The following is a 26,096-nucleotide window of genomic DNA, read 5'->3' as shown; positions in this document are numbered from 1 at the left end:
AAAATGGCTAAAATGCGACCGATCGCTGTGGCTCCCCCTGTGGACCAATGTTTGGGTTTTTCTAATTTTTGGTATGACTAAGTCATGGTATGGTATGCTGTACATAATCACAGAAACTGTCAGTGTGTCATTCTGTCAGTGTGTCATCCTGTCTGTCCCACGTTTTTCTACTCACTGACGTGGTCAATCTATGTGAAACTGCACATAGGCATTGAGGACTGGCATAGGTAGAAGGTGACAAAGCTACCAATGGGTATGGACTAGTTAAGAATGGTTTAGGAAAGATTTAGTTTGCTCCGTTTAATGTTAAAGATTAAAATGGTCGGGGCGCCCAGTGGCTCGGTCGGTGGAGCGGGTGCCCCTTGGACACAGGTGTCCTTGTTGGAGCGGCCACAGCCAAAACAGTTTTGTGTTTTTGAACATTAAAGATGTATTTAAGGGTAAACTAAGGATGTGGTCAGACTGTTACTGTGTCAGGATCCATAAAAAGACTTCCAATACTGAGCCTGGTTTCTACCAAAGAGTATTAGGGCTAGGTGTAACTGGAATAAATGAGAGAAGGAGAGATTTATTTTCTATTTTCAATCTTGCATTATGAGAATAAAGTCAAAATGTGGACAATGAAGTTGATTTTCAGTATCTGAGCCAGGCTTGAGGAAAAAATAAGTTGGAGGAGAGAATTTTTTATTTTGGGCATTACGAGAAAAAAGTCAAAATATCGAGAATAACCCTTGACATTTCAAGATAAAAATCAAACTTCTGTGAATACATTAAACTGCTGGCGCTTGCACAAATGTCTGCCTCTGTAAAATACCTTGTGTAGATGAACTGGTGAAACTGCAAATCAGAATCAACGAAGAAATTATTTCTCTGTTAATGCATAAACACTCGGGGTGGGAATCACCAGAGGCTCTTTGATACGATATTATCACAATACTTTAGTCACAATAAAATATTATTGCAATTTTAAACGTGTTACGATAAGCTGAGTATTGTGATGAAATATTTTGCAATATATTGCAATTTATTACCTTTTTTCAGTTTTCAGTCTGTTCATCTCACTTCAATCTTTTTTTTTTTTTTGCAATTTTATTTTATTTTTTTTAATAATTTATTTTATTAAATAAACTTGGCACTGAGTAACGATACGATATTGCCAAATAAAAATATCGCGATAACTTTGCTGTATCGATTTTTCCCCCTAATAAACACAGTGTGGTGATAAGTGTTCGGACTTTGAAAGACTGTGCTGAAAATTGCGTCTGTTCAGAGAGAAAACCAAACAATACTGTGTCTGAAGTTAATTTTTCTTCCCATGTGCTGAACAAAAATCTTTCTTTTGTCATTTTTCTTCCTTATACCTGGCCCTCATCGTCTCCCATACATTTCAGCGTGTGTTATAACAGTAATATCAGAATGCGCTGGTCTTTACCTACGGAGTCAGTGAGCAGCAGCAGCTGAAGGTCCTCTATGGACGAGATGGGGCTGTTTCTAACCAGCTCCACCAGGGCTGCAGGCAGAGGCTCCCCCTGAAACACACAGGTATTTATATTTCAACATGAGAGACCAAGAAATAAAACACAGAACTAGTCTGAACCGTCTCAGAACATGAGTTATGTTTAAAAAGACAAAAGGCACGTATCCATTTAGACTTTTTGCAGCTTGACTATAAGAATAGCTCTTTGAGAATTTCCCACCCTGTGTTCATCCTGCATGTGACATTACACAGTTTTCCAAACAGTTCCTCTGAGGAAACGGAATCACTGCAGCACGTCTGCAACAACCACTTCAAGTGTTTCAGTGTGTGTGTGTGTGTGTGTGTGTGAGAGACTGAGGCACAATAGGTGATCAAAAAGTAAACAGAGCGTTATCCCTTCTATCAAAATATGAACTTTGTACTAGTAAGAGTACTATACGAGTAAACTGTGACGATAGCTGTACTTCTGATGAGGGGAAATCCTCCTTTGGGTAGCTTGGGTTTTCAATCTCTTACTCTTTTGATCAAAAATGACCTGAAGCTCAACTCTGAGATTGTTGTATCCAAATAGTTTTCTAATAAATTATAAATAATGCAACTTCTGATCAACCCAAATCAATTTCAGGCTTAAAATAACAACTTTCGATTAGACCACACCCACTTTCAGTCCATTGCGAGTACAGGTACAGATACAGATCATTCAGTTGGTTCAGCAGGTACAGATAAAGGTGTAGTCACTCATCACTACCTGATATCACTCTCAAACTGACAGTTATTTGAATACAAAGACCGACAAGGTTTGTTTATATCAGTGACCGCTGTAAACACACTGAACGGGGTGCAATTCCAAATCTTAATAGTCCAAAATCACTGACTGGGCCGTTAAATGACTACATCGAATCTAATATTCCACTGTTATTCCAACACATTCTCACTCCGACCTCGTCCCATATTGACGTTCGGTCATCAACTTTCCACGTCTAGATACGACGTGCAAGGTACCCTGGGTGCGTTGGTTGTTGATGTTCTGGAACACCGTGTCTTCTTTCAAAATAGAAGCACTACGTCAGTACAACAACGCAAATTGACATAGACGTGGTTGGGTTTCGGAAAAAAGAACAGGGTTTGGCTTTAGAACCTTACGGGACACAAACACCGCTCTCCCAGGTGAAAGTCAGTGTTTGTTGGACCCATGCTCCACCCCTCCCACACACCTTTCTTATGCCACCTTAACTTTTGTTCCTGTCCTGCCACGTTTCCCCCTGACACCACTGAGCACCATCAACTATAAAGGCAACCGGCCACGTATCATGCCGACGTTACAGGACCACATTCTTTGAAGCCGTAAGTCACTGCCCAAGTGCCAGATTTCGACGATAATATCATTCCAAACATGACAATATTCTGAACTTGATTCGGGTCACATAAACAGCATGTTCTGTTTGGATACTCTGAATTAGGCCTTGTTCCAAATGAAGCATTTTCCGACTAAGACATGTGGGATATGCTGATAATATCTGGGTTTTAACATCAGTCTTGAACATGTATACAGCGCATTCAGAATATGTGGCTCAACTGGGATTTTACCACAGATTGCAACACACCTCGTCTCTGTTTACAGTCAGCTTTGTGCGTTGTCACTGAAACATTGTACATAAACCAGAAACCAATGTGAGGACACCCACATCTCTGGTCAGAAGGAGAAACACACCTACTTTAAAACATTTTTGAAAGACTTGGATATCAACACGTTTTTGGACTTTTTAATTTTTGTAAAACAGAGTGCCTTGGTATTTTTGTGGTTTTGACGACCTTTTTTTTTTTTTTATCTCTAGACGTTTTTGGATATGTTCAAATATTATAACAGTCTCAGGGCTGCTGTGAAGCTGCGCCTACTTAGGGCAACAAAAAAGTTTATCTGAAAGGACATGAAAGGACAGCAGAGGAGATACCTGCACACAAATGAAGCTGGGCTGGACAGCCACAGAAAGGGTTCACAGGCTGAGATCAGTGCAAAAAATGAAATTCAATTAGGACATCTGTGCACAAAAAGATAATAATAAAAGGTGACTAAAAACAGCAGCAAACGTTTCAGTCCTTGACTATCATCAGTGCTGCTGACATGAGTGTTTCACAGAACACACAGAGACACAGACAGATTCCTACCAGGTGTGATGAATCAGTCAGGAGGAGCCACTAATTAGATGAGATCAACTCTGAGGAGCAGAGGCCTGACTACCAAATCACAATCACCTGTCCTATTCACAACATTCTCAAACACCAATGTATGATAGCAGAAAAAAAAATCAAAATAAAATAAAATACAATAAAAAAAGAAATAAAAAAATATAAAATAAAATAAAATACAATAAAAAATAAAAAAAAGAAATTAAAAAATACAAAATAAAATAAAATACAATAAAAAATAAAAAAAGAAATAAAAAATACAAAATAAAATAAAATACAATAAAAAAAAATAACTTAAAAATATTTAAAAAAAACAAACAAACAAAAAAACCCACCTTGAGCAACCTTCTTTTTGTGCACAGATGTTCTAAATAAATTGATAATTTTTTTGCACTGATCTCAGCCTGTGAACTTTTTTGTGGCTGTCCAGCCCAGTTACACTGGTGTGCAGGTATCTCCTCTGCCGTCCTTTCCAAACATCATAACAACCTTTTCAAGAAGTTAGTTGAAGGAATGAAAAGGGAGGCTTTGTTCACACGGTCAAACAAGTCGGCCACCAGTAGAAAACTTTGAAAAACTCCTATTTTGATGCAAAGAGTCAAAGTGGCACAAGCGGCTCCAGCTGTTCCACTATTCCATATTTTGGCACGTTATTCGGAGTGTGCACGGAGTGAGAAATTCATTTTTGTTAGCCATGTAAACACAATATTGTCTTTTTCGGAATAAGGGCACAAAGTGGAATATGTGGAATAAAATTTGTGCATGTAAACGTAGTCACTGACTCACTCTGTCAACAGCAGCAAATGAATATGTCACACCATGCAGCTGTATGACTCTTTTATGGGTTTTTAATAGTTTTGAAAGACAATAGCATGAAGGCTATAAACAGAATCAGGTTGTGGCTCCACAGGAAATACTTGTTAGTAGGAAAATTCATTTCTGGTTTTGTTTTTCTTTGTTGATAATAACAAAGGGATATAACCTTAGCTTTGCACTTATACAACACACATTTGATCATAAATATGTCCATACCACCACACCACACCAGAAACCAAGCAACAGCTCCACACTGTGATTGCATGGACCGAGTGTGGGTTTAACCCCCCGAGTCATCAATGGCTGCGAGAGCTGAAGGGGTTGCGGGGGAAGTATTAACCAAAGCAGACACACAATGGTCACTAAGAGCAGGGTGAATGACTATTGGCGTTGTGTCTTCTCATCTGCTAACATTTAGGGGTCAAAGGAGTCAGGAAGGAGTCAGGAAGTGGGGGAAGGAGTGATACGGAGAGGAGGAGAGAAGGGAGGTGCATCTGAAAAAAGAGAGGGATAATAGATGAATAAAAGACGGGTTAACGTGGACAAGGATCAGACATGGGTCGAGACACTTCCTCACGTTGGTTTGAATGCTGTGGATGTGCTTCATTTGCTTTGACGTCCTAGAGATGCCAGTGACGATGAGCTTAAGGAGGCAAATGTGGTCCGGCTAATATTATGATTCATCAGCAAACATATAATACTGATTAATTTTATAGTGGGAGTCCACACCAGTAAACTGCAGTGCCATTCAGGTCCTGGAGAATATAATGAAAGGAAGTAGTCATCCATGCATGGACATGAATTGTCATCCTGCCTGTACTATACACCATTGACTTTCCTCCATTGTTGGTCGGCCTTTCAGAGTCACATCATACAGCGGGGAAATGCCTGCTGTATTACACTTACATCTCTGTTGCCGAGCTGTCGATGCCCCTAAGGAGTCATCATGATGATTCCTTCCCCTCGCCAAACGGAGCAAACCCGCCTGCTCGGCTAATTGTGCTAATTATAGGATGTGTGCCTTTGTTCACAGTGGTGCCTGCTGCCGTGACGATTTGTGTCTAAGCAGGAAATACTAAATAAACACCTCGGTTCTGATAAACAAAACAGATGTAAACAGACGCAGAGTCCACAGACAGAACACGCAAACACAGTTACAGCATTCAGTGTGTAACTAGGGCATAAAGACTATGATACGTTACATTAATCAACATAATAAAATAGCTGCGTATCAGCCCAGTCGCCAGAACAAAACGCTGACATTGTACATTTCTGCAAACAATGAAAACGTTACATTTGTACGCGGCACAGATATCATATCAGCGTCTCTAAAATGGCGTAGTACATAAGCTGACTTTGTCATCAGGAGGTGAGATGCCTGCCAAGCTGCCGACCACGGCTCAAGACTAACTAACAACAAAAACGGTTGTTTTCTGACGAGTCATTGCTGTGTTTCCAGCAACTTTTTAGCCCCCAAATTTGGGTGTTTCTTTCTTTTTGTTTTAGCAACCTGTAGTTCTTTTTCCAGCAGCTTTTCAGCACTCAAACATGGGTGTGTTTTAGGGACCCGTCACCGTGTTTCCTGCGGCTTTTTAGCCCCTAAAATGTGGATGTTTTTGGGTGGTCTGTGGCTGTTTTTCCAGCAGCTTTTAGCCCAAAAATGTCTGGATATTTTAGGGAAACTTTACTGGGTTTCCTGCTGCTTTTTAGCCTCTAAACATGGGTGTTTTTGCAGCTATTATTAGTCCCCAGTCATGGGAGTTTAACTTTTAAGTTAGTGATTCTTGCCTGTTTTTCCTGCAGCTTTTAGCACCTTAACATGTGAGCTTTTAAGCAACTGGTGGCTCGGTTTTCAGTGGCTTTTCAGCCCAGATTTTCTTTTGCATGGTGTTTTCAGCAGCTTTACAGTCCCCTAACAGGAGTGTTTTTTAGCAACCCGTTGCTGTTTTTCCAGCGGGGATTGTGCCACAAAAAGCAGTTGTGCTTTTTAGCACTCAAACATGGGTGTATTTTAGGGACCTGTCCCTGTGTTTCCTGCGGCTTTTTAGCCCTTAAAAATGTGGATGTTTTTGGGCGATCCAAGGCTTTTTTTCCAGCAGCTTTTCAGCCAAAATATGTCTGGGTATTTTAGGGACCCTTCACTGTGTTTCCTGCTGCCTTTTAGCCTCTAAACGTGGATGGTTTTTAGCAACTAGCAACTTTTTCCAGCCATTTTTAGTCCCCAGTTGTGGCTGTTAATCAGTGATACTTGGCTGTTTTTCCAGCTGCTTTTTAGCCCACAAACATTTGTGCTTTTAAGGGATCCTTCACTGTGTTTCTTGCAGCTTTTAGCCATTAACGTGCATTCCTTTTGCGACTGGTGGCTCTTTTGTTCAGTGTCTTTTCAGCCCACAAACATGAGGGTTTTTTTAGCAAACTTTCAGTGTTTTCAGCAGCTTCGTAGTCCTCAACAGAAGTGTTTTTAGCGACTTGTTGCTGTTTTTCCAGCGGGGATCATGCCACAAAAAGCAGTTATGATTTTTATAGAGATATCGCTGTGTTTCCTATGGCTTTAAAGCCCCCACAATGAGGGTGTTTATGGGCAAACCTTGGCTGTTTTTCCAGCTGCTTTTAGCCCACAAACATTTGTGTTATTCAGAAATCCTTCACTGTATTTCCTGTGGCTTTTAGCCTCTCAACGTATGGTTCTTAGTAACTGTTGGCTCTTTTTCCAGCCCCCAGTCATGGTTGTAAGTCAGTGATCCATGGCTGACTTTTCAGCGTTTTTTAGCCCACAGCCATTTGTGGTTTTTAGGGTGTTTTTCCAGTGGCTTCTGAGCCCACAAACAGCTTTATAGTCCCCTAACAGGACTGTTTTTTAGTGACCTGTTGCTGTTTTTCCAGCGGGTGTAGTGCCACAAAAAGCAGTTGTGTTTTTAACAAAGACGTCACTGCATTTCGTGCTGGGACTGTGCTCCAAAAACTGAATATTTTAAGCCCATACATGATCTTTTTTCAACCATAACCAAGTGGTATTTGTGGTAAGGCCTAACCAGACTAATAACCACAGTGTTGTCTGAACATAAAGTTTCAACGTATCTGCTGCATAATAATGTCCAAAAGTAATATATTGGTTTCCAGAAACTAAAGTGGCAACATTTTTTCTGGCAACTGGGTTGTGCTTATAGGGGGAAGGTTTTATGTCATCAGCACCCTATTCATAATGAAAGACACAGCTGTTTAACGGGCATCATACTTCAATGTTGTGTTGTCAAAAATATCTGTTTATGATAGATTCTGAATATTTGAAACAGTTTTAATACATTATTTTCCGCAGTATTGATACACTGATACAAGCTGCGCTTTCTTGAAATCATTTTGCTGTTCTTTGCTACCAATTGAAAAAAAGAAGATCTGTGTTTTAGCTTTAGATCTCATGCCCTTAATGACCATTTCTTTCATGGTATCGAAAATGGTGTCAAATATTTCTCAAGGTATTGTATCAAACATAGAGATTCCAGTATCATGATGTTGACCTACTATTAATCAACAGCACCACTGTCAGCAGTGCCATTTCTTAGAAACTGCATTGTATAACCAAACTGCTCCCGTACAGTCGTTTCTCTTTCTTAATATCATGAGCATTCAGGTTGTCTCGCACACTATCTGCCATTCAACACCACCGAAAAAACACATTTTTGACATCACCCAGCACTTAACACCTGAAGCAAGCTCCCATCCCCTGAAGGTCTTTTGGCCACACTGAGGAATGCCAGGTACAGGCAGCGGCTGCAGTGGGCAGGGGAGGAGAGGGAACATCTAATCGTACATAATTAGAGGGTCGAGCCTGCTGCCGGCACAGCAGCACCAGCAGACACAGCACACGTGTGAGGTTTCACATGTAGTCACTGAAGCTGCGCCTACACGTGCGCGACACTAGAATGTGTGAATGGATGTGACTTTAATTACCTTTGTCATAGCTGTAAATTGGAAAGCCGCCTGATGCAAAGGATAATGAGGAGTCTGTGTTATCTTAATGTCTGTGTTCCTCTTTGGTGGTCCACAGCTGAATGTATGTGCACTTCATATATTAGTAAGCTTTTAAATTATCTCCCTCTCGTGACTAGCTCTGTCTTAAACCCATTCTCTTGTTCTTTTTACACAGGACGTGATTGAACCTACAGACTCCATCATTTCACAGCTGCCATACTATAACTTTAAAATCAGACACGGGGAATTCCTGGTTGGATACCTCAAAGCCTTTGTAGCTTTATCCCTTTAAAACACTCGGCCTGTCAAATTTTCTTTTACATGTGGTGCCTACAGAGGCCATAAACTGAGAAGACGGGTTGATGACAGGAATTTAAAGTCATCCATCACACACCCTAAATCTTATATGAAGTAGTCATGGTGATGGTAGAGTACATGCATACGCTAAAGTATATGGGTTTAGTGAATGAAAGGAGGAGTGAAGCCACTTAAGATGCCACTTCACATCCTGCAGAAACTCTTTATTTTATCCCTTCTTCTATACTGTTTCTACATTAATTGAAAGACAGTAGTTTCCAATGTGTGCTGACGTTACTCAGACCTTGGTACAATACCCAATACTATCTGTCGGATGAGGAAAGGGCAGGTTGTGCCCTCTTTTTGACTTGTTCAAATATCCACTTCCTATGACTGATGTGTTAACTGTGTGGGTTTTGACCCCATTTACAAGTGACTGACACTCATTGTGTGGCTGAACTTCCTGTGTTGGGAACCCAGATGAAATCTTATCAGAGGCAGAAATACAGATAAAATCTGACTCAATGTGCATCTGAACCCACTTCTATGGACTTTACTTGAGCAAAAGAAGCAAAGAGTTTTGCCAAAGTGAACATAACAATGTCACTTATCACGAGGCCTCACTTGACCTGGACGAGACCTTCAGGTAAGTTTTGTCTTCCTGTTTGACCCCAGCAGACGGTTAGACTTTGCCCGTCTATCCTGCGCCCGTATTTCACTGCTGCCTGTTCATTTTTAAGAGTTTTAAATAAAGTGTTGCTCAGATTTGTGTTGAAATGGAGCGGCAGTACAAAAGTGGTTCTCTGGCAATAGAAACAGCACTAAAAGGTGCATTGTCTGTGTCTATGTGGTAACCCTGTCACAAACTTAAAGGGACAGTTCACCCCAAAATCAAATATACATATATTTCCTCTTACCTGTAGTGCTTTTCATAAATCTAAATTGTTTTGTTGTGAGTTGCCAATTGTTGGATATCAGCTGTAGAGATGTCTGCCTTCTCTCCAGTATAATGGAACTAGATGGCACTCAGCTTGTGGCGCTGAAAGCATCAAAAAAATACATTTGAAAAACTCAGCAGCAATGTCTCTTTCCGGAAATCATGACCTGGTGACCCAAGATAATCCACAGATGGTGTTGTGAGCAGTTTCATGTGCAGTAGGAACTATTTTCTTTCTGGCAAACTCACCCACCGACTGTCACTGCGCAGAAGGAAGTGTGCATCTACTCATGGACGAGAGGCTCATGACAGCACAAGATGTAAACTTTAATGACATCCTGCTTGGCTGAGATGTAACATTAGCTAGCTGAGTAGTGCTAGGTGAGCTAGCAGTAGATGCACGCTTCCTTCTGCGCTGGAATACAGTTGTCAGGTGTAGTTAAGTAACAAGAAAATAGTTCCTAGGTCTGTGGATTATCTTGAGTAACCGGGTTATGATTTCTGGAAAGAGACATTGCTGTTGAGTTTTTCAGTTGTATTTTTTGGCGCTTTGAGCACCACAAGCCGAGTGCCATCTCGAAATCCACATGGACGCCCCTTCAAGTCGGATCAACCACTCGGAAAGTCAGCAAAAAATCTGGTATGCAAGTTGCAGACACATGGCCGACGAAAGTAAATGTTCGGTTGATGGTAATAAACTTTTTATTGAGTCACATATTGCATGTCAATTTTTGGTCAAATGTATTTTTTAATATGGTATTAGGTTGTAACCTTCAGCTGCTGTCCGTGTGGAGTGATCTCGATTAGGTAGAGAGGTTATTTTTCAGCACGTAGTTTTAGGGGATGTACTGGTGCAGCAACAAGTCTGGGACAAAATGACTTTGGAATATAAAGCTTCAAACTGTTATGAATGCGCTGTTTAAAGGCTCCGAACAACAACATACAGCACATCTTCTCTGTAGTGTCCATATTGATTCCACATCATGACATAAAGCTCATGAATGCATCAAATTCGGAAGCATGACTTCCCAACTCCAACTCGGAAAATGGGACCATTTGAGGAGCACGTGGACGCAGCATGCAGGAGAAAGGCAGACATCTTTAAGGCCTATATCCGCAACACTCTGCAACTCATTCCAAAAAATTCTAGACTGATGAATAGCGCTACAGGAAGGAGGAAAAATATGTCTTTAAAAAGCCTACATTTGTAGCTGAAAATGTCATGTGGTTCCTCATTTGTCTCCCTTTAGATATTATAAATCTAAGTGTTTTAGATGCCCAACATTTGGCAAGATAACTAATTACACTAACTAATTACTAACACAGCTCACACTCTGTGTCATCTCCCCTCTCTGATATATTTCATAAACGTGTCCCTGCTGCTGTGGTCTCTCCTGGTTCCTCTCCTGTAGCTGCAATTTGGCCCGTACAGCATCATGTTACAGTACGATGCTGCTCACTGACTGATTTATGGCCTCGCTCAACATCTGGAGCAGCATCCATGAATGCACCACGTGGAGCATCCAGCTGTATCATGGCAGCCTCTGTTTCCTGACTCATCACAGAGGACTGACCTCTGCATGTGTGCGCCCCTGGGCATCCATGCATGACGCCAGTTAATGGGGGGAATAACTGTTATTTTCTGCGAGGATGGCACCCCTCTCTGAATCAAAACAATAAGGGAGGGAGTGGGTTTTATTGTGAGAGTAAACTGAAGCAGGTGCACTGGATTACAAGTTGTAAGAATAACCTGGATTTGATGAGCATGTTAGTCTAAGTGGCTTCTGCTGTGTTTATTAGGAAGAACACAGATGCTTTTGATATTATGACTCATAATTTAGATCCAAAATAGAATAAAAACAATAGAAATATAGGCCAGGGTGATAAATTATATTATTGAAGACACATATATTAGGATACATACGGTATTTTACTTGCTAAATTGCTACAACGGCTTTATAGTTTATATATTCAGCATGCTTTAATGTTATATCCCGTTAATGCTCGTGCACTCATACTATTTAAACTCCCTTGTTGCGCCAGGTTTTGCTTTAATATTTAATATAGTGCACCATAAGAGGTGAAGCATCTCCCAAAGTTGGTCAAACTGTGATGCAGACTCACCTCGGTGACGCCAAACCGCAGACACGCCGCCAGCAACGCGAGCAGCAGCTGTACCCACGAGCTCATCTTGCTGCCCAGCCTCGAGCCTCCTCGACGGACCGGGCATTTATGGAAGCGCGAGAGTCCGTCTCTCCTCAGCACTGCGCGCGGGGGGACAGCGGCTCGCCCTGCGGAACTGCGCGCGCGTAGACGGTGTGTCCACACTGTTGTCTCTCCGGCAGAGATATCCGAAGAAGAAGAAAGAGGCACGCAACTTTTTAAGTCCCCCTCGTGACAAAAATAAGAAATAAACGTCCACGTTTTAATTCAGGCGCTTCAGTCTTTAGTTCACCTTGCGCAAAAGTGCGCTTCCGACTAAAAGCGCACTAAATTAAATTAATTTAAATTTAATTTAAATTAACATCTCCAAGTTTCAAAGCTCACAATGCAAAACGATCCAGGACGCACAGAAAATGAGCAAAGTTTCAGTTATTCCATAAAAAAAAGTCTCGATTTCTTTCAAATACACCAAATTAATCCACTTGATTTCTCTCCTCGCAGCGTCTCTGTAACCGTGATGCGACCCCACAGTCCAGCTCTCAGGCTGAACGTCTGAAATAACGTCGCAGCTCTGCACGGTAGTTTGCGGTCCTCTCCTTCCAAGTAGTCTTATCAATACTCAAAGCTCTGTGAGGCTCGGTGCGCCTCAGCCCTGGACCTGCCTGATTACGCAGCGGTGGAGATGGTGACGGTGGTGGTGGTGGTGAGGGGTAGAGCAGATTTTCAAGAGCCTCTCTCCCGCCCCCTGCCTGAAGAATGGGCGATAATCTGCGCACAAAGAAGCGACATAAGTGCACAAACGACCGCCTCACAGCAGCAGCAGCCGCTCTGAGCAATATTTCCTCTGTGGTGAATCATTAATGCAGATATTCCTGAGGCTGCGCCAACAAGTTCTGTCCTTGTGTGTTGATCTGAAGTCTGTTTCTGCTTTAAAATGTTGCTTTTATTAACTTTTAGGGTGTGAAAATATCAATAGTGTCAGTGTTAATGAGCAGAGTTCATTAAATACTTAAGTAGTTTGCTAAAGTATTGTATTCAAGTATAGTTTTGAGGTACTGGAGTATTTCCATGCTTCTGATATTGCACTCATTTCTTTAACAACTTTAGTTTTTATATAATTAGGTTATAAAATATGATGCATTGCTGTACATTAACTCACTAACAGCATATTAAGTGGTTAAAATTTGCTGCAAATTGTCAAACTACAGCAGTATTCATCTGTATTACTACAACCCAAACACCAGAATAAAAGATACGTTAAATTTGTGCATTATTATGTAGCAGTTTCCACAACACTGGTTAATGTGCATTTATGTTCAGGCACATTTTGGCTTAACTACCCAGTGTTAGTGGCTAAGTGGTCGGGCAGCAGTATCTCAGACTATCGGGACTTGGCTTGGGAACCGAAGGGTTTCCGGTTTAAGTCCCCACACAGCCCAAGTATGGAGCGTGGACTGGTAGCTGGAGAGGTGCCAGTTTGCCCCCTGGCCACTGCTCAGATGCCCTATAGTAAGGAACTGAATCCCCAACTGCTGTCCAAGGCTGCCTCATCGCTCTGACATCTCTCCATCTAATGCATGCAAAGGTTCTGTTTGTGCATGTGTGTGTATCTCGGGCCTGTGTGTATATGACAACAGAGTGAAAAAAATTTAATTTCCCCTCTGGATTAATAAAGTATTCTTATTCTACTTTTTCTGGAAAGCTACTAGAAATGCAGCAAATGACTTTTTATGCCACTATGCCCACGGGACACAGAGCGACAGGTCAAGAAAAAACACCCAAGTTTGGGGGCTGAAAAGTCACTGGAAAAAGGGCCATGGGTCACGAAAAAAACACTTACATTTGGGGGCTGAAAAGCCGCAGGAAACACACCAACATGTCCCTAAAAATCACTCTTATTTCCTGGCTTAATGCTGCAACAAACACAGCAACAGGTCTTTAAAAATGCCCTCGTTTGGTGGCTAAAAAGCTGCAGGAAACAGCAAAGGTCCCTAAAAAACATCCTCCTTTGATAGAAAGCTGCAGAAAGACAGCAGTGTCCAGTGAAGGACATTAATACTTCCTCCACTGCTGTTTGTTAGTGCACAACACACCCATGTTCTACTTTTATTTTAGAGTTTAGAACAGGTTCCCCCATATACTCAAACTCTAGTTCTGATAGCCAAATAATGAAAGGCACACTTGATGATTTTCAGTCAGCTTTGTGTCATAAAAATATTGGTAATGATGTGTAAATGAACTGTGGGGAACTTTCCTCCATCTTACCAATGCACAGATCTACCTGCTCTCCTCTTAGCTCGAATCCGCCAGCAGCTTTTTGCTGTCTCAATGGCGGTTGCTTGAGCAGATTGCACTGAATGAACCAAGATTCTGTTACTGTGTTGTCTATTTCTTGCCTAAAATGTCTTCAGAAACATTTTAGTGCACTGTTTTGCTGTAATATGAGAGTTTTTGAACAGGAAGTAGGTGTCATACTGTTTCCTGCACTGTAAAACTGAGATCAAAACGTAAAACTAGGCACTTTGCCTACTATTTAACTGCAATTCGAGATTGTTACTAGTCTGCCACCGTACTGTTTCCTGCCTCAAAATGCACAAGCCATGGGGACAAACTTGCATTACATCACCCATCAGCAGGAGCATCTATAGACCAAATTACAGTGTTTGTTTCGAAAAACTTGCAGGTAGAAAACCCCACAAATGAAACTGTGCTGCGCAAACAATGCCGCAATTTGTTCGTTTTTAGCCTTCTAAAAAATGTTCAGTTTAAGTGTACGCTAGATTTAGAATTTTTTCACTGCGGACAACCCTTTCGGACGGGGACCTGAATCCATTATCTCAAAGCCACCAGACTCCATTAACAAAACAGTCATTCAGAACATGGGAGTAGCTGGCTTTACAATGCAAGTAAAGCAACACAGTACATAAAGTGAGCTCAGCAGAGACAACAGATGGGTCAGACCGTCATGTCATGGTGATGGCTGAAAGCGACAACGGAAATAAACACATTTGCTGATTTTGCATATCTCTGCGATTACAGTCGACCCAGAAGAGATGATTGTTGTTAGCATGACGTCATGGTCTATTGGTCCGCTGGTACAGTAGGTATAGGTGTTTTACCTCCTGAGCAAAAGAATGCCGCAGCCCTTTTCATACAACGTGCAAGGTACCCTGGGTGCGTTGGTTGTTGACGTTCAGGCACCGTGTCAAGTTCAGCCTGTTACATGCATTGTCTTCTTTCAAAATATACTTGTGTTTTCACAGGAAATTTAACGTTTACATGCAGTCTCTTTCAAAATAAACACCCTAAGTCAGTACAACAACACAAACTGACATCTTTTTCCTCCAAAAAGAAAAGCACATGGTTAAGTTTAGGGAAAAAGAACAGGGTTTATCTTCTTAATCTGGGATTAAGGGGACACGAACGCTGCTGTCTCAGGTGAGAGTCGGTGTTTGTTGGACCCATCCACCACCCCTCCCAGCCATTCTATCCGGACTTTCGCCATCTTAACTTTCATTCTTGCCCTGCCGCGCTTCCCCCTGTTGCCACCAAGCGCCATTAAACTATAACGACGACCGGCTGCGTACCATGCCGACCTTAAGGGATGGCTTTTGTTGTCAGTGTCTGATGCCGCAAGTCACTGCCCAAGCGTCGGATTTCAACGACTTCAGGGTGAGACCAGGTTGGTTTTCTCTCGTCATGTAGCACCAATTTTGGAAGTATTTGTGTCTTTCTGCTGCATCGACAGCTCAGTTTTATGAAAAGACCGTCTTATCAGCAGTAAAATGCTTCTTTTACAACAACAACCCTGCAATCAGCTGTTCAATCAACTTCAAATAATTGTCTCTAAATAATAACAATAAAAACCTATATTCAAAGTTAGAATCATCTTGCCCTGTTTTCACCAAAAATTTAAGAGCTTGCATCCACTGTTTTAATTCATGAAATTAATGCAAAACAAAAGATGCTTAAAGCAAAGAGAACACGTATGAATAACCCATGACCCTAAATTCAGCCTATTGCATAACAGACCTTTACACAGCCACCATTGCTGGAGAGGTCACCGGGATAGTTGCTATGCCAACTGACTCCTCTGGTTACCTCAGCATCGCAGCTATAGCTGGACTATCAGGAAACAAAAGGTGTTTCTAAATATCACAGGAGTTATTCTCAGAGTCCTGACCTTTGACGGTCACCCATGTTTAGGGAACATTTTTGAACAATGCCTGACGGTGACTCCGCATGTTCAAACTCAGGCGACCCGGGCCAAAAATAGTATATCAGCCCGCCAACCTCGTGGATTAATAATGATACATGACAGGGGGTAAAGAGCAAGAAAGTTTTTATCATGGAAAAAAACATTTGAAAGGTGAAGTGCATTAAAGAACTGCTCAATAAATTCACGCATTGTTTCTGACTGAAGGCATTTCAGACAGACTGTCAGAGTTTTCTCAAACAGCACTTTACTGCAGCGCTGAACAATGTCCCTGCAGTTAGTCAAGTCTTTTCTCTCAGTTCAATCATGGCCCGGTGAATAATAGGATGCCATTGTTTTTCTAACAAGAGTCAATGGAGGAAACAGCATGAGCTATGGAGCTATATTTACACTCCGTTTCATATTCACACGTTTGGCCAAGGCCAGTGGCAGTGTGGGTAGCAGTGACTTAGGATACTGGTGCAATGCAGCACTCAGGAAGTGATAGTGATGTAAAATAAAATGATCACATTGTAGAGCTTTTTTTTCTTGTTGTAGAAAATAGATTTTGTTGCCATTCCTATTTACTCTAAAGTTCCAAATATACTTCCCTCAAAACACTTTTTAAAAGGTCTACTTTCTTTTAAGTTACAGTTTTTACTACAGGAAACAGGAAGTCTGTAGACGCGACCATGATGAGTAAAATGTGGGCTTGATTTCCATCACGAATACTTTAATGTACGGCAGATTATTAGTGCCAGGCATCAGGGGGCTAGTTAATAACATGTCGGGCAGGAAATCCAAAGTGTGGGATCATTTTGAGAAGGTGAAGGATGAACCCAAGGTGATATGTAAACTCATCTTCATTGGTCGACTACAAACATGACGTATCATCTGAAACATGGAAGTAGCTACATGCCCATTAGCCCACAGCGTCATTAACAGGCGGCTCGCTCAGTGTGTGACGTGCACTTGTAGATAAAATATAGGCCTATATTAATGAAGGTTCATTAGTACGGTTTTGTATTTCTCTGTAATGTAGCACAGTGTTAACAATGTTACTGATACTATTCTTTCTCACACCTTCAACTCAAACCACCAAAATATATCATTTAATCATTACATTCATATCAGAAACATGCAGGAGACTAGTCCACTGATGGTCCTAAATGACGACTGTTGGTCGATTAGGAAAATTCTTTGTCGGGGGCAGCACTAACTTCAAGGCATTTCAAGAATGATGACCCATACCTGTTCATTGTCAGTTAGCACCCTCTAGTGGCCGTACTAATTATTACAGGAGCAGGGGAGGAAGTAAGGTGGCGTACAAGTGTCAAAGTTTGCGTAATGTTATATAAAGATGGAAGAGGTCCCAATAGAGCAAATCACCATTACGTCATGCTAACAGCAGCAATCACTTCTGGGTAGACAACTGGCAGTTGATTACAACTACAGAGATATGTAACGTTTCTGATATTTCTGCTGTGCTTATTACCTCCGCCAAGGAGGTTATGTTTTCGCCGGCGTTGGTCTGTTTGTCTGCAAAATAACTCAAAAAGTTAAGAACGGATTTTGATTAAATTTGCAGGAAAGGTGGATAATGGGACAAGGAACAGATGATACATTTTTGGTGGTGATCGGTTGAAGCAAAGTGGATAAAATAATAATAAATAAAGTCTATCGTCTGACAGCCTGTGTCAGGTGAAAATAGCGCCATCTGGTGGCCAGAAAGCACGTCTTGCTCTACTTGCTAAATATTGTTGTAATTCTAAATTTGAAATTAATGTTCTGTGTTGGAAAAAACGAATGTGAAAAATACAAAAAAACATATTATATTCTGTGTTGATACAAAATAAAATATACCACAGTGTCTCCATGGTGAAGGCATATTGAGTGCTTTTCTAGTTTTATGTTCTGTGTTGCTTTGCTGTCATCTTAATCAGTATCAGTGTATGCATACAATATATTTGAATATCTGCACTGCTTTACCTTATATGCTTATTAATTAATTAATTAATTAATGTGTTATTCAGTTCTTGTCAGCAGAGTCTGGTGGCTTTGATATAACAGCTTCAATTCAGACTACACAAGGCATTTTGTACAGAGGCAGCCTGGAGGGAATTCCATAAAATTGGGCACAAACGTTCGCCTGGATTCAACAATGAACTGATTTTCCCCGTTAAAGGGCTTTTTTGGGGAGTTTTTCCATATCTGCTGTGAGGGTCCAAGGACGGAGGGATGTCGTATGCTGTAAAGCCCTCTGGGGCAAATTGTGATTTGTGATACTGGGCTTTATAAATGAAATTGAAACTGAATTGAATCAGATTTTGGTGGTCACGGGTCAAAGGTCACTGTGACCTCACGTTTTTTTTACATAGTCATGAACATGATGATATCTCAAGGCAGCCTTGAGAGAATTTCTCCAAATTTGGCGCAAACGTCTATTTGGACTCAGTGATGAAGTGATTAGAATTTGATGGTCAAAGGTCAAAGGTCAAAGGTCAAGGTCAAGGTCATGGTGACCTCACAAAACATGTTTTTGGCCACAACTTCAGGATTCATACACTGATTAGGATAAAACTTCACACAAATGTCTGATAGGATAAAATGATGACGTGATGACATTTTATATCCAAAAGGTCAAAGGTCAACTTCACTGTGACATCATAACGATCTGCAAATCTTCACAGACATGGATGTAAACTGTAAGTGCAACTTGATTAGTTTGCAGAGGAATACAACCACAAGGCAGTGATCATTTCTTATGCCTGGCTCTAATATTAGAAGTTTGACTTTATTCTCAACTTTTTGACTTTATTTTCATAATGCAATTTTTTTTTTAAGTCTTCTCCTTTTATTTTTTTCCCCTGATGCTTTACCATAATACTCTTACGTAATAATGTGATCTCTATGCCAGCAGCTGAGCTTAACATTTTGGAAAAGACAACTAAATTTAAGGGTTTCTGATAATGATCTTCCTCTCACCTATGCCATTAGTGTTGCCAGTTTTACAGCCCTGTACACGTCAAAACATATTTTATCTCATTCTCAGGTTGTGGCTCCAAAAACATGCGTGTGTGGTGTGTTTGAGTTCTAAGGAGAAAGGGAAAAGGAGGAGGAGGAGAAGGAAGAGGAGGATGAGGAGGGGGGAAGCAGGTTCTTGACTAGAGGTAGGGATTTTCCCACTGGGAGCTGCATTCGTTTCACACTATAGCAGAGTTTCTCTCACAGACACACACTCACACCTGCGACTGTAACATCTCACCACAATCCCACAGAGAGAACTCCATCCATCATCTTCTACAAAGACGACGGCTTAATAAGAAACATAAAAATACTGTATATGCACCCATGCAAGTATGTGTGTGAGGGTGTGTGCCTACAGCTGCACGTATGCATGAATCTTAGGAAAGTTAAATTCTGTATACACACACACAAGTACACACAGACTCAATGAAATTGCCCATGAGGACCATTCACACACGCTGAAGCACTGTTGTGTGGAGCAGATCACACCCCCTCAAATATTGGCTCACACACACACACGCTCACTGTCCCGAGCTGACAACCAGTTTCACCATGAACGGAGGACAGAGGGCCTTCTATGCTTAACAATTGAGTGAGAAATGACAGCACTCGCTCAAATATTTAAGAGCTTTTCAGAAGATCCGGAGAAGGTCACAGCACCCTGAACCAATCTCCTATCTGAACAATGATGCCATTTGATTTCCTGCGTTTTTTCCGTCGTTGGCTGAAAAGCTTCAGTGGTTAATTTGACGCAGTAATCGCATAGCTGGGTCCTTCCCCCCACGGTCAGCTTTTCTAGACAAAAAACATGAATGTACTGTATTTGTGTTGTACAAAAGGACCATGGGTGCACGTGTGTGTGCAGAGGTGCACTTTGGGCTGCCGTCACATGCATCAGAGTTAAGAGGGGAGACGATTGACCCTCGATTAGTCGTGGGGATAGACTCTCTCCAGCGCGTGTCTCTGAGATAATAGAGGATCGTGTAGACCAAATGGACTGATGGGAAGTCATTAGTTGGCCCCTCGAGCTGGCAGTATGACCGCTCACCCTGGCTCTCAGGTTTCTCGATCCTGGGAAGAGGAATGCGCCTGAATCACATCAAAAGAGGAAACAGGGGTGGATTCAGGTGCAGAGGCTGATTTATTCATATTAAGCAACAGCATAAGCTAAAAATATGATTAAAATACGTCACGGCAATAACACAACTTAGATGTGGGACCTTTCTAATGACTGACCAGTGATCAGTTTGGCAGAGTTAAAGCCGTTCAAAGCCTTCATGTCTCAGCGAGGATCTGTCAACAGCATCTAACGAATGGGTCTGAATGAGTGAGAGCAAGAGAGACTGACAGTGAGGAATTATCGGAATGCACTCCATTGAGACAAGGACGGAGAGAGAGGACGGTAAAGAAAAAGAAAGACAGACAGACAGAGAGGGAGACACTGAGATATGCAAAGTAGCAGAATAGATTGAAACACAGAAAAGACAAACAAAAAAACTGGCTGATAAAAAAAGTCTCAGCAAATCTATGTGGAAATATATCAGGGTGCACGTCTGAGAGAAGAGCACACAGAGTCAGTCAGTTTCTCTCACAGTGCCTCTGGATGAGAGCCAACAGCCACCCCCCCCTGATGTTGCGGCTGAGGCTAATTTACAGCCATGTAACTCTCACAGCTGATATGGACTCTCTGTCCTACTCGTCCGTCACATTCTCACCAGCAACCTGTCAAATACCATTGCTTGGTCAGCGGCTCTACACCTTAGGGTGCTTTCAGCCGTAGCGTCGTCTCCTTTGGTCTGAATCAGGGACTCATTTTGTTACAGAGTTGTATAATTGCCTAGAGTTGGTTTGTGTTCTCACGGCAGCATTTACAAGCGGACCAGATCAAATGCCTTGTGCCAGAAAGCTGCTCTTGATTGGTCAGAATTTCCATGTGGGAAAAATCCAGGAAGTAAAGCAAACGTTGAAGAAGAGTACACTTGCAAGATAAATGTGACACTTTCTAATGTCACAATGGAGGGACAACTACGCAGGTTGATTTTAGCGCTGCTCATCGTGGACTATATTGCTGTCATTGTTCATTTTAGTCAAACCATACAGTTTGAAAACGAGGCGCGGCTCCAACTAGAAAACAATGTTTTGATGCATTGGATGTGCTGAATGTGCATATTAAGGCAGTACAGGAGGAGGTGCACATTAATAATCCTCCAGGACTGTAACATGCTCATGTTTAACCCAAACAATGTGTCATGTGACTGCAGTTGCTTCATATCCAGGTCGGAACACCTTCTCACCACAAACCAACCACACCAGAGTTCATTTGGAACCGGACTGAGACCACCTCTTCAAGAAGGTCTCGGTCCGGTTGTTTTGGTGCACACGTGAGTGTGATTGTTGTGTTCACACCTGCCCAAATGAACCGCACTGAGGGGGCAAACGAACTTGAGTTCGATTGGACCGAACCAAACAGGGCAGGTGTGAAAGCACCCTAAACTATGACACCAGCAACTGTGTTGGACATTCAGGAATGGCGCAATTTATACTTGTTACATGCATTGTGTCTTTTCAAAATAAACTTCCTTTTTCCACAGGAAGTGTACAGTTCTGCTTGTTAAATGCACACAGAACACAGGTTAAAAAAACTTAAATTTTAGGTTTACTTCCTTGGGTTCAGGCAACAAAAGTGCATGGTTAGTTTTCACCTGACATACCTCACTAGCACTGACACTAACAGTCTCCCAGGTGAAAATCTGGAGATTGATTTACCCATTCACCTGACCTCCCACCTGCCTCATTCAATTTCAACTCAATAGAACTTTATTTATCCTTTATTAAGGAAATTCTTGTGCAAGGGAATGCTTCAAATACAGTAACACTAAGTACACTAACAACAATTTGAACGATTCACAACCAGACAACCAGTGGGCTCTCCAGGTCAGCGGCCCAGTTTTAGAACATTAGATTATTAAATATCTGGCAATATATACAAATATACAAGATAGAAGTGTTTTCAAGGAGCAAGAAGCAAAAACCAGTGCCTAATAGAGTAAAAATAGGAGTAAGACAAGAACAAGAGTTACTAAAAATGAACTAAAATGGTGGAAAAAACAGACTGCTCCTGTGGTGTGCTGTGGTGCTCCTTGGTAGGGTTGCAGGCCGGAATTGAGCCTGTGGCTGCTGCGGCTGCTGCGGCAAAGACATTGCCTTCATGTATGGGACACCTGCTCTCCCCACTAAGCCACTGGGCGCCTGTATAATAGAGAGAACTGCTGACTTTTGTGTTGCAGTGTTACCAACAACAGCAACATTCCAGAGTGTAAGACCTGCTGTCAGGAGTTTATTTCCAAACTTTAACCTATACTCTGGTCATAATGCAGGTTCCACCGAGATTTGAACTCGGATCGCTGGATTCAGAGTCCAGAGTGCTAACCATTACACCATGGAACCTCTGCAATGTGGTGTTTCCCGTTCTGTAAAGTACAGCAGTTACTCAGGGTGTCAGAACCTGTTTCTGCATTTGCTGCCAGTGTCTGACTGATGAAGTGTCAGTATTTGACGAGTTGGGAGTGAGACCAGGTTGGCCTGTCTGTACTCTCAACTTCAATCAGCAGAAAAATGTTGGCATTGTAGATTTCAGCAAACCATATGTTGTACATTATTATGTAGTGGGTACGTTGAAACTTGGGTTTAGGCACAGAAACAACTTGGTTATGGTTAAGATGAGATCATGTTTTGGCATAAAATACCTGCTTTGGCAACACAATTCCCCCTAGAAATGCAGCAATGTCTCAGTAAAAAACACCCAGTGGAAAAATGATGACAGGGCACTAATATACATCCCAGTGTGGTGGCTAAAAACCTGCTGGAAACACAACACCTTTGTTTGCTGGTCTCAAACACTGGTCTGCAGTGGCTTTGCTTAGGTGTAACACCATCCACCTTCCTCTCAACCTCTCAGTGACAAAGTCAGCTCATACACTACGTCACTTTAGAAACGCTGATATGATACATATGAAATGTACAAATGTAATGTATTCATGGTTTGCAGAAACTTTCAATGCCAATATGTTCTTCTGGCGACTGGGCTGGCACTTGGTCCGTCCCACATAACTGTACCAACATGTTTAAGTGGTGCAATAAACACATTTTGCATAGTGTAAAGGGCTTTATAAACGTATGTAGCTTATTTATTCCATACACAAGGATATGGACGTAAATTAAATTTAATTTAATTAGAAATAAAATAAAATAAAATATATCATCACTGCACTGGGGCTTTAAGTGTGAAATGTAATCACAATACTAACATCAGTAGAATAAGTAAACATGAGAAATATGTACAGTTATTTCCATGATAAAGTCGTATACTGACTCATACTGTATCAAGGTGTCTGTTACACACAGCACTGACTTCTAAGGGGTGTCAATACTGAGCCAAAATATTAGCATCAGTCAGAACATGTTTTCTGGCTCTGATTGATCAGAGGAAAGTAGAGAAAGCTTGTTATGTAATGTTGCATAAGTCTAAAGGAAAATATACTGTGGAGAAATAACATGAATTCTACATTGCACATTTCTGACAGCCCATCCTACTGTTGTTGTTGTTATTATTGTTTGCAAATGTCACCACACTGCAAAAATGGTTTGTGCAGATTACAAAATGTAACAAAATATTAATAAATAATATATTGTTTAGATTCTCATTATCTCAGTGTCGTCAGCAAATTCTATGCCAACATGGGGTGTACAGTATGTTCTCTTTCCTACAAAGGGCCAAACCAAACTGTTCACACTGTGTCAACATTTCTTTTCCAAATTATTTCTGTTGGATGAGTTTGCTGCTGACGCTGACATTATTTAGACGCTAACAAATCCAGTGAGGATGGACCACACCACGCTGCAGAGTATAAACACCTCCATGAGGAATGCCTGGTTTTGTTCAGCTCCAAGAGGCTGTATACAGCAGCATTCCTCTGCCAGCCTCCCCTCCCTGTCCCGGTTCACAGGGGACTTCCCTGCTGTCTACTGTACCCAAACTGCTCTAATGAATACCACATAGGCCTACTGTACTGCGAATAGCTGTGTAATTGGTATCGCCATGCGCTAATAAATTACCTCTGTCCTCTAAGTGATTTATTCTCACTCTGACATTTATCCTCAAACACTCCAGTATTATATTAATGAATACTGCAGTGAATTTAAGGCTGCCATTCAAGCGTGCATGAGTCTAAGCCTTTATTCTCAAACATACTGTACATGTGCCAACTTGTCAATAAGCCACATCTATCAGCACTGAGCCCACTCACTGGCTAGTTGCACAATTTCAAAGGCCACACTGCAGAAACAGATTAAAAATGCAAGTATCAGCACAAACTTTGAAGGATAAAAAGCAAATATAATGCTCAAAAAATTGTTTGCAAATATATTAAATTGGATTTCATGACCACTATTTTTCTACTTAATGAGCATATTTGTTTTTGGCAGCAGTATGGCTCTAGGAATAGCTGGTCGGCCTATCATTTTGGTACAGATTGAAATATCATTCAAATAAACACAAGAAGTCTGTGCTCTAGAGAAAGGATCAGCACTCAGAGAATAACCTCCTAAGCCCTATGTTAAGCTATTATGGCAAGGCTTAACTATACAGACCAGTGAGCAGTGATAACTAACACATCTTTGGGGTCATCAGGTGGGAACCTACTTTCACCAGTGTTTCGTCTAGTTGGTCCCACGACACCTCCAGGAGGCTAGACAGTGATCTCTGACGTCCCAGAGACACTCCCCTAATGCCAGGTCTCACTGCTCCCCGCACCGACCCAACAACCTCCTTTACCTTACCACATGGCTTTCTCAGCCCAAACAGCACTGCCACCTTCAACAAACCCAGGCTCCGTTCATGCGAGCTCCAGGTAGTAACCGTGCCGATACTACCTTTCCTAGCACATTCACCATACTCTATTTCACACGCTACATAGCATTACTCCAATATAAGCTAAAGTTAAAGGAGATAGAGAAGATAAACCCACAGGCTTTCTCAGCCCAAGCAGCACTGCCACCTTCAACCAAACCCAGACTCCATTCATGCGAGCTCCAGGTAGTGACTATGCCGATACTACCTTTCCTAGCACATTCACCATACCCTATTTCACATGCTACATATCATAACTCCAATATAAGCTAAAGTTAAAGGAGATAGAGAAGATAAACTCACAGGCTTTCTCAGCCCAAACAGCACTGCCACCTTCAACAAACCCAGGCTCCATTTATGCGAGCTCCAGGTAGTGACCGTGCCGATACTACCTTTCCTAGACATTGATATTTAATTGAGTTTAGGTTGTGACGTGAGGTGACCAAATTTCAATGTCAGGACGTCTAGTACCAACATCAATTTGGAATAGAATACTGATGACCGATGACATTGATATTTCGTTGGTTTTAAGCTTTGTCGTTAAGTAGCCAAAATCCAAAGTCTTCTAAACATCTTATGCCAACGTCATCCTGACGGCATCTGCTGGGTTATAATTTTAACATCCTCGCACAATGAAATTCTAACATCTCTAGACGTTTAAAATATCATCAACCCCATTTTCATTCCAACCGCAATTTCACGTCTGTCCAGTGTAAGAGTCCTACGCTTCTCTATCGCCATATTGACGTCCTGTGCCAGCTGGGAACCTGCATGATATGAAGTGAAAGTGGCGTTGGTGTTACGTGCTATTAGCTCCAAAGAACAGCAAAATGGCCTTGAAACTAATCTGACATAGTGGCCAAATGTGGAATTACAACTTCCAGTTCCGTCAGATGTCCGAGACCAACATATTCTCACTCCAACCTCGTCACGTATTGACGTTTGGTCATGGACTTTCTACGTCAAGATACAAGGTGAAAGGTACCCTGGGTGCGTTGGTTGGTGACGCTGTGTCAAGTTTTGCCTGTTACATGCATTGTCTTCTATGAAAATACACTTCTGTTTTCACAGGAAATTTAACATTCACATACAGTTTCTTTCAAAATAAAAGCACTATGTC

General features: G+C 41.6%; 1 protein-coding gene and 1 non-coding gene across 4 annotated transcripts in view; both read right to left on the bottom strand.

Annotated features, from left to right (window-relative positions):
* pdgfbb (platelet-derived growth factor beta polypeptide b) overlaps window positions 1-12,474 on the bottom strand; it is a 20,103-nt gene extending 7,629 nt beyond the window's left edge. Inside the window, exons 1-3 of one of the 3 annotated variants that reach the window (XM_050069226.1) lie at window positions 11,808-12,474; window positions 4,697-4,974; window positions 1,433-1,529 (exon numbers count right to left, since the gene is read on the bottom strand). In XM_050069226.1, the coding sequence (XP_049925183.1) occupies window positions 1,433-1,529; window positions 4,697-4,777 (178 nt within the window). In that variant the 5' untranslated portion in view covers window positions 4,778-4,974; window positions 11,808-12,474. The remainder of the gene's footprint in view (window positions 1-1,432; window positions 1,530-4,696; window positions 4,975-11,807) is intronic. The other 2 variants (XM_050069227.1, XM_050069228.1) reach the window with 2 other exon arrangements.
* Window positions 12,475-22,443: 9,969 nt separating this feature from the next.
* On the bottom strand, window positions 22,444-22,515 carry trnaq-cug (transfer RNA glutamine (anticodon CUG)). The gene has a single exon. It is a non-coding gene; the product is annotated as a tRNA-Gln (tRNA).
* Between the last annotated feature and the right edge of the window lie 3,581 nt (window positions 22,516-26,096).

Source organism: Epinephelus moara, chromosome 18 (assembly GCF_006386435.1).
Source record: "Epinephelus moara isolate mb chromosome 18, YSFRI_EMoa_1.0, whole genome shotgun sequence".
Lineage (NCBI taxonomy): Eukaryota > Metazoa > Chordata > Actinopteri > Perciformes > Serranidae > Epinephelus > Epinephelus moara.
The sequence above is the reverse complement of the archived record's forward strand: the minus strand, read 5'-3'. Positions and strand labels throughout refer to the sequence as shown.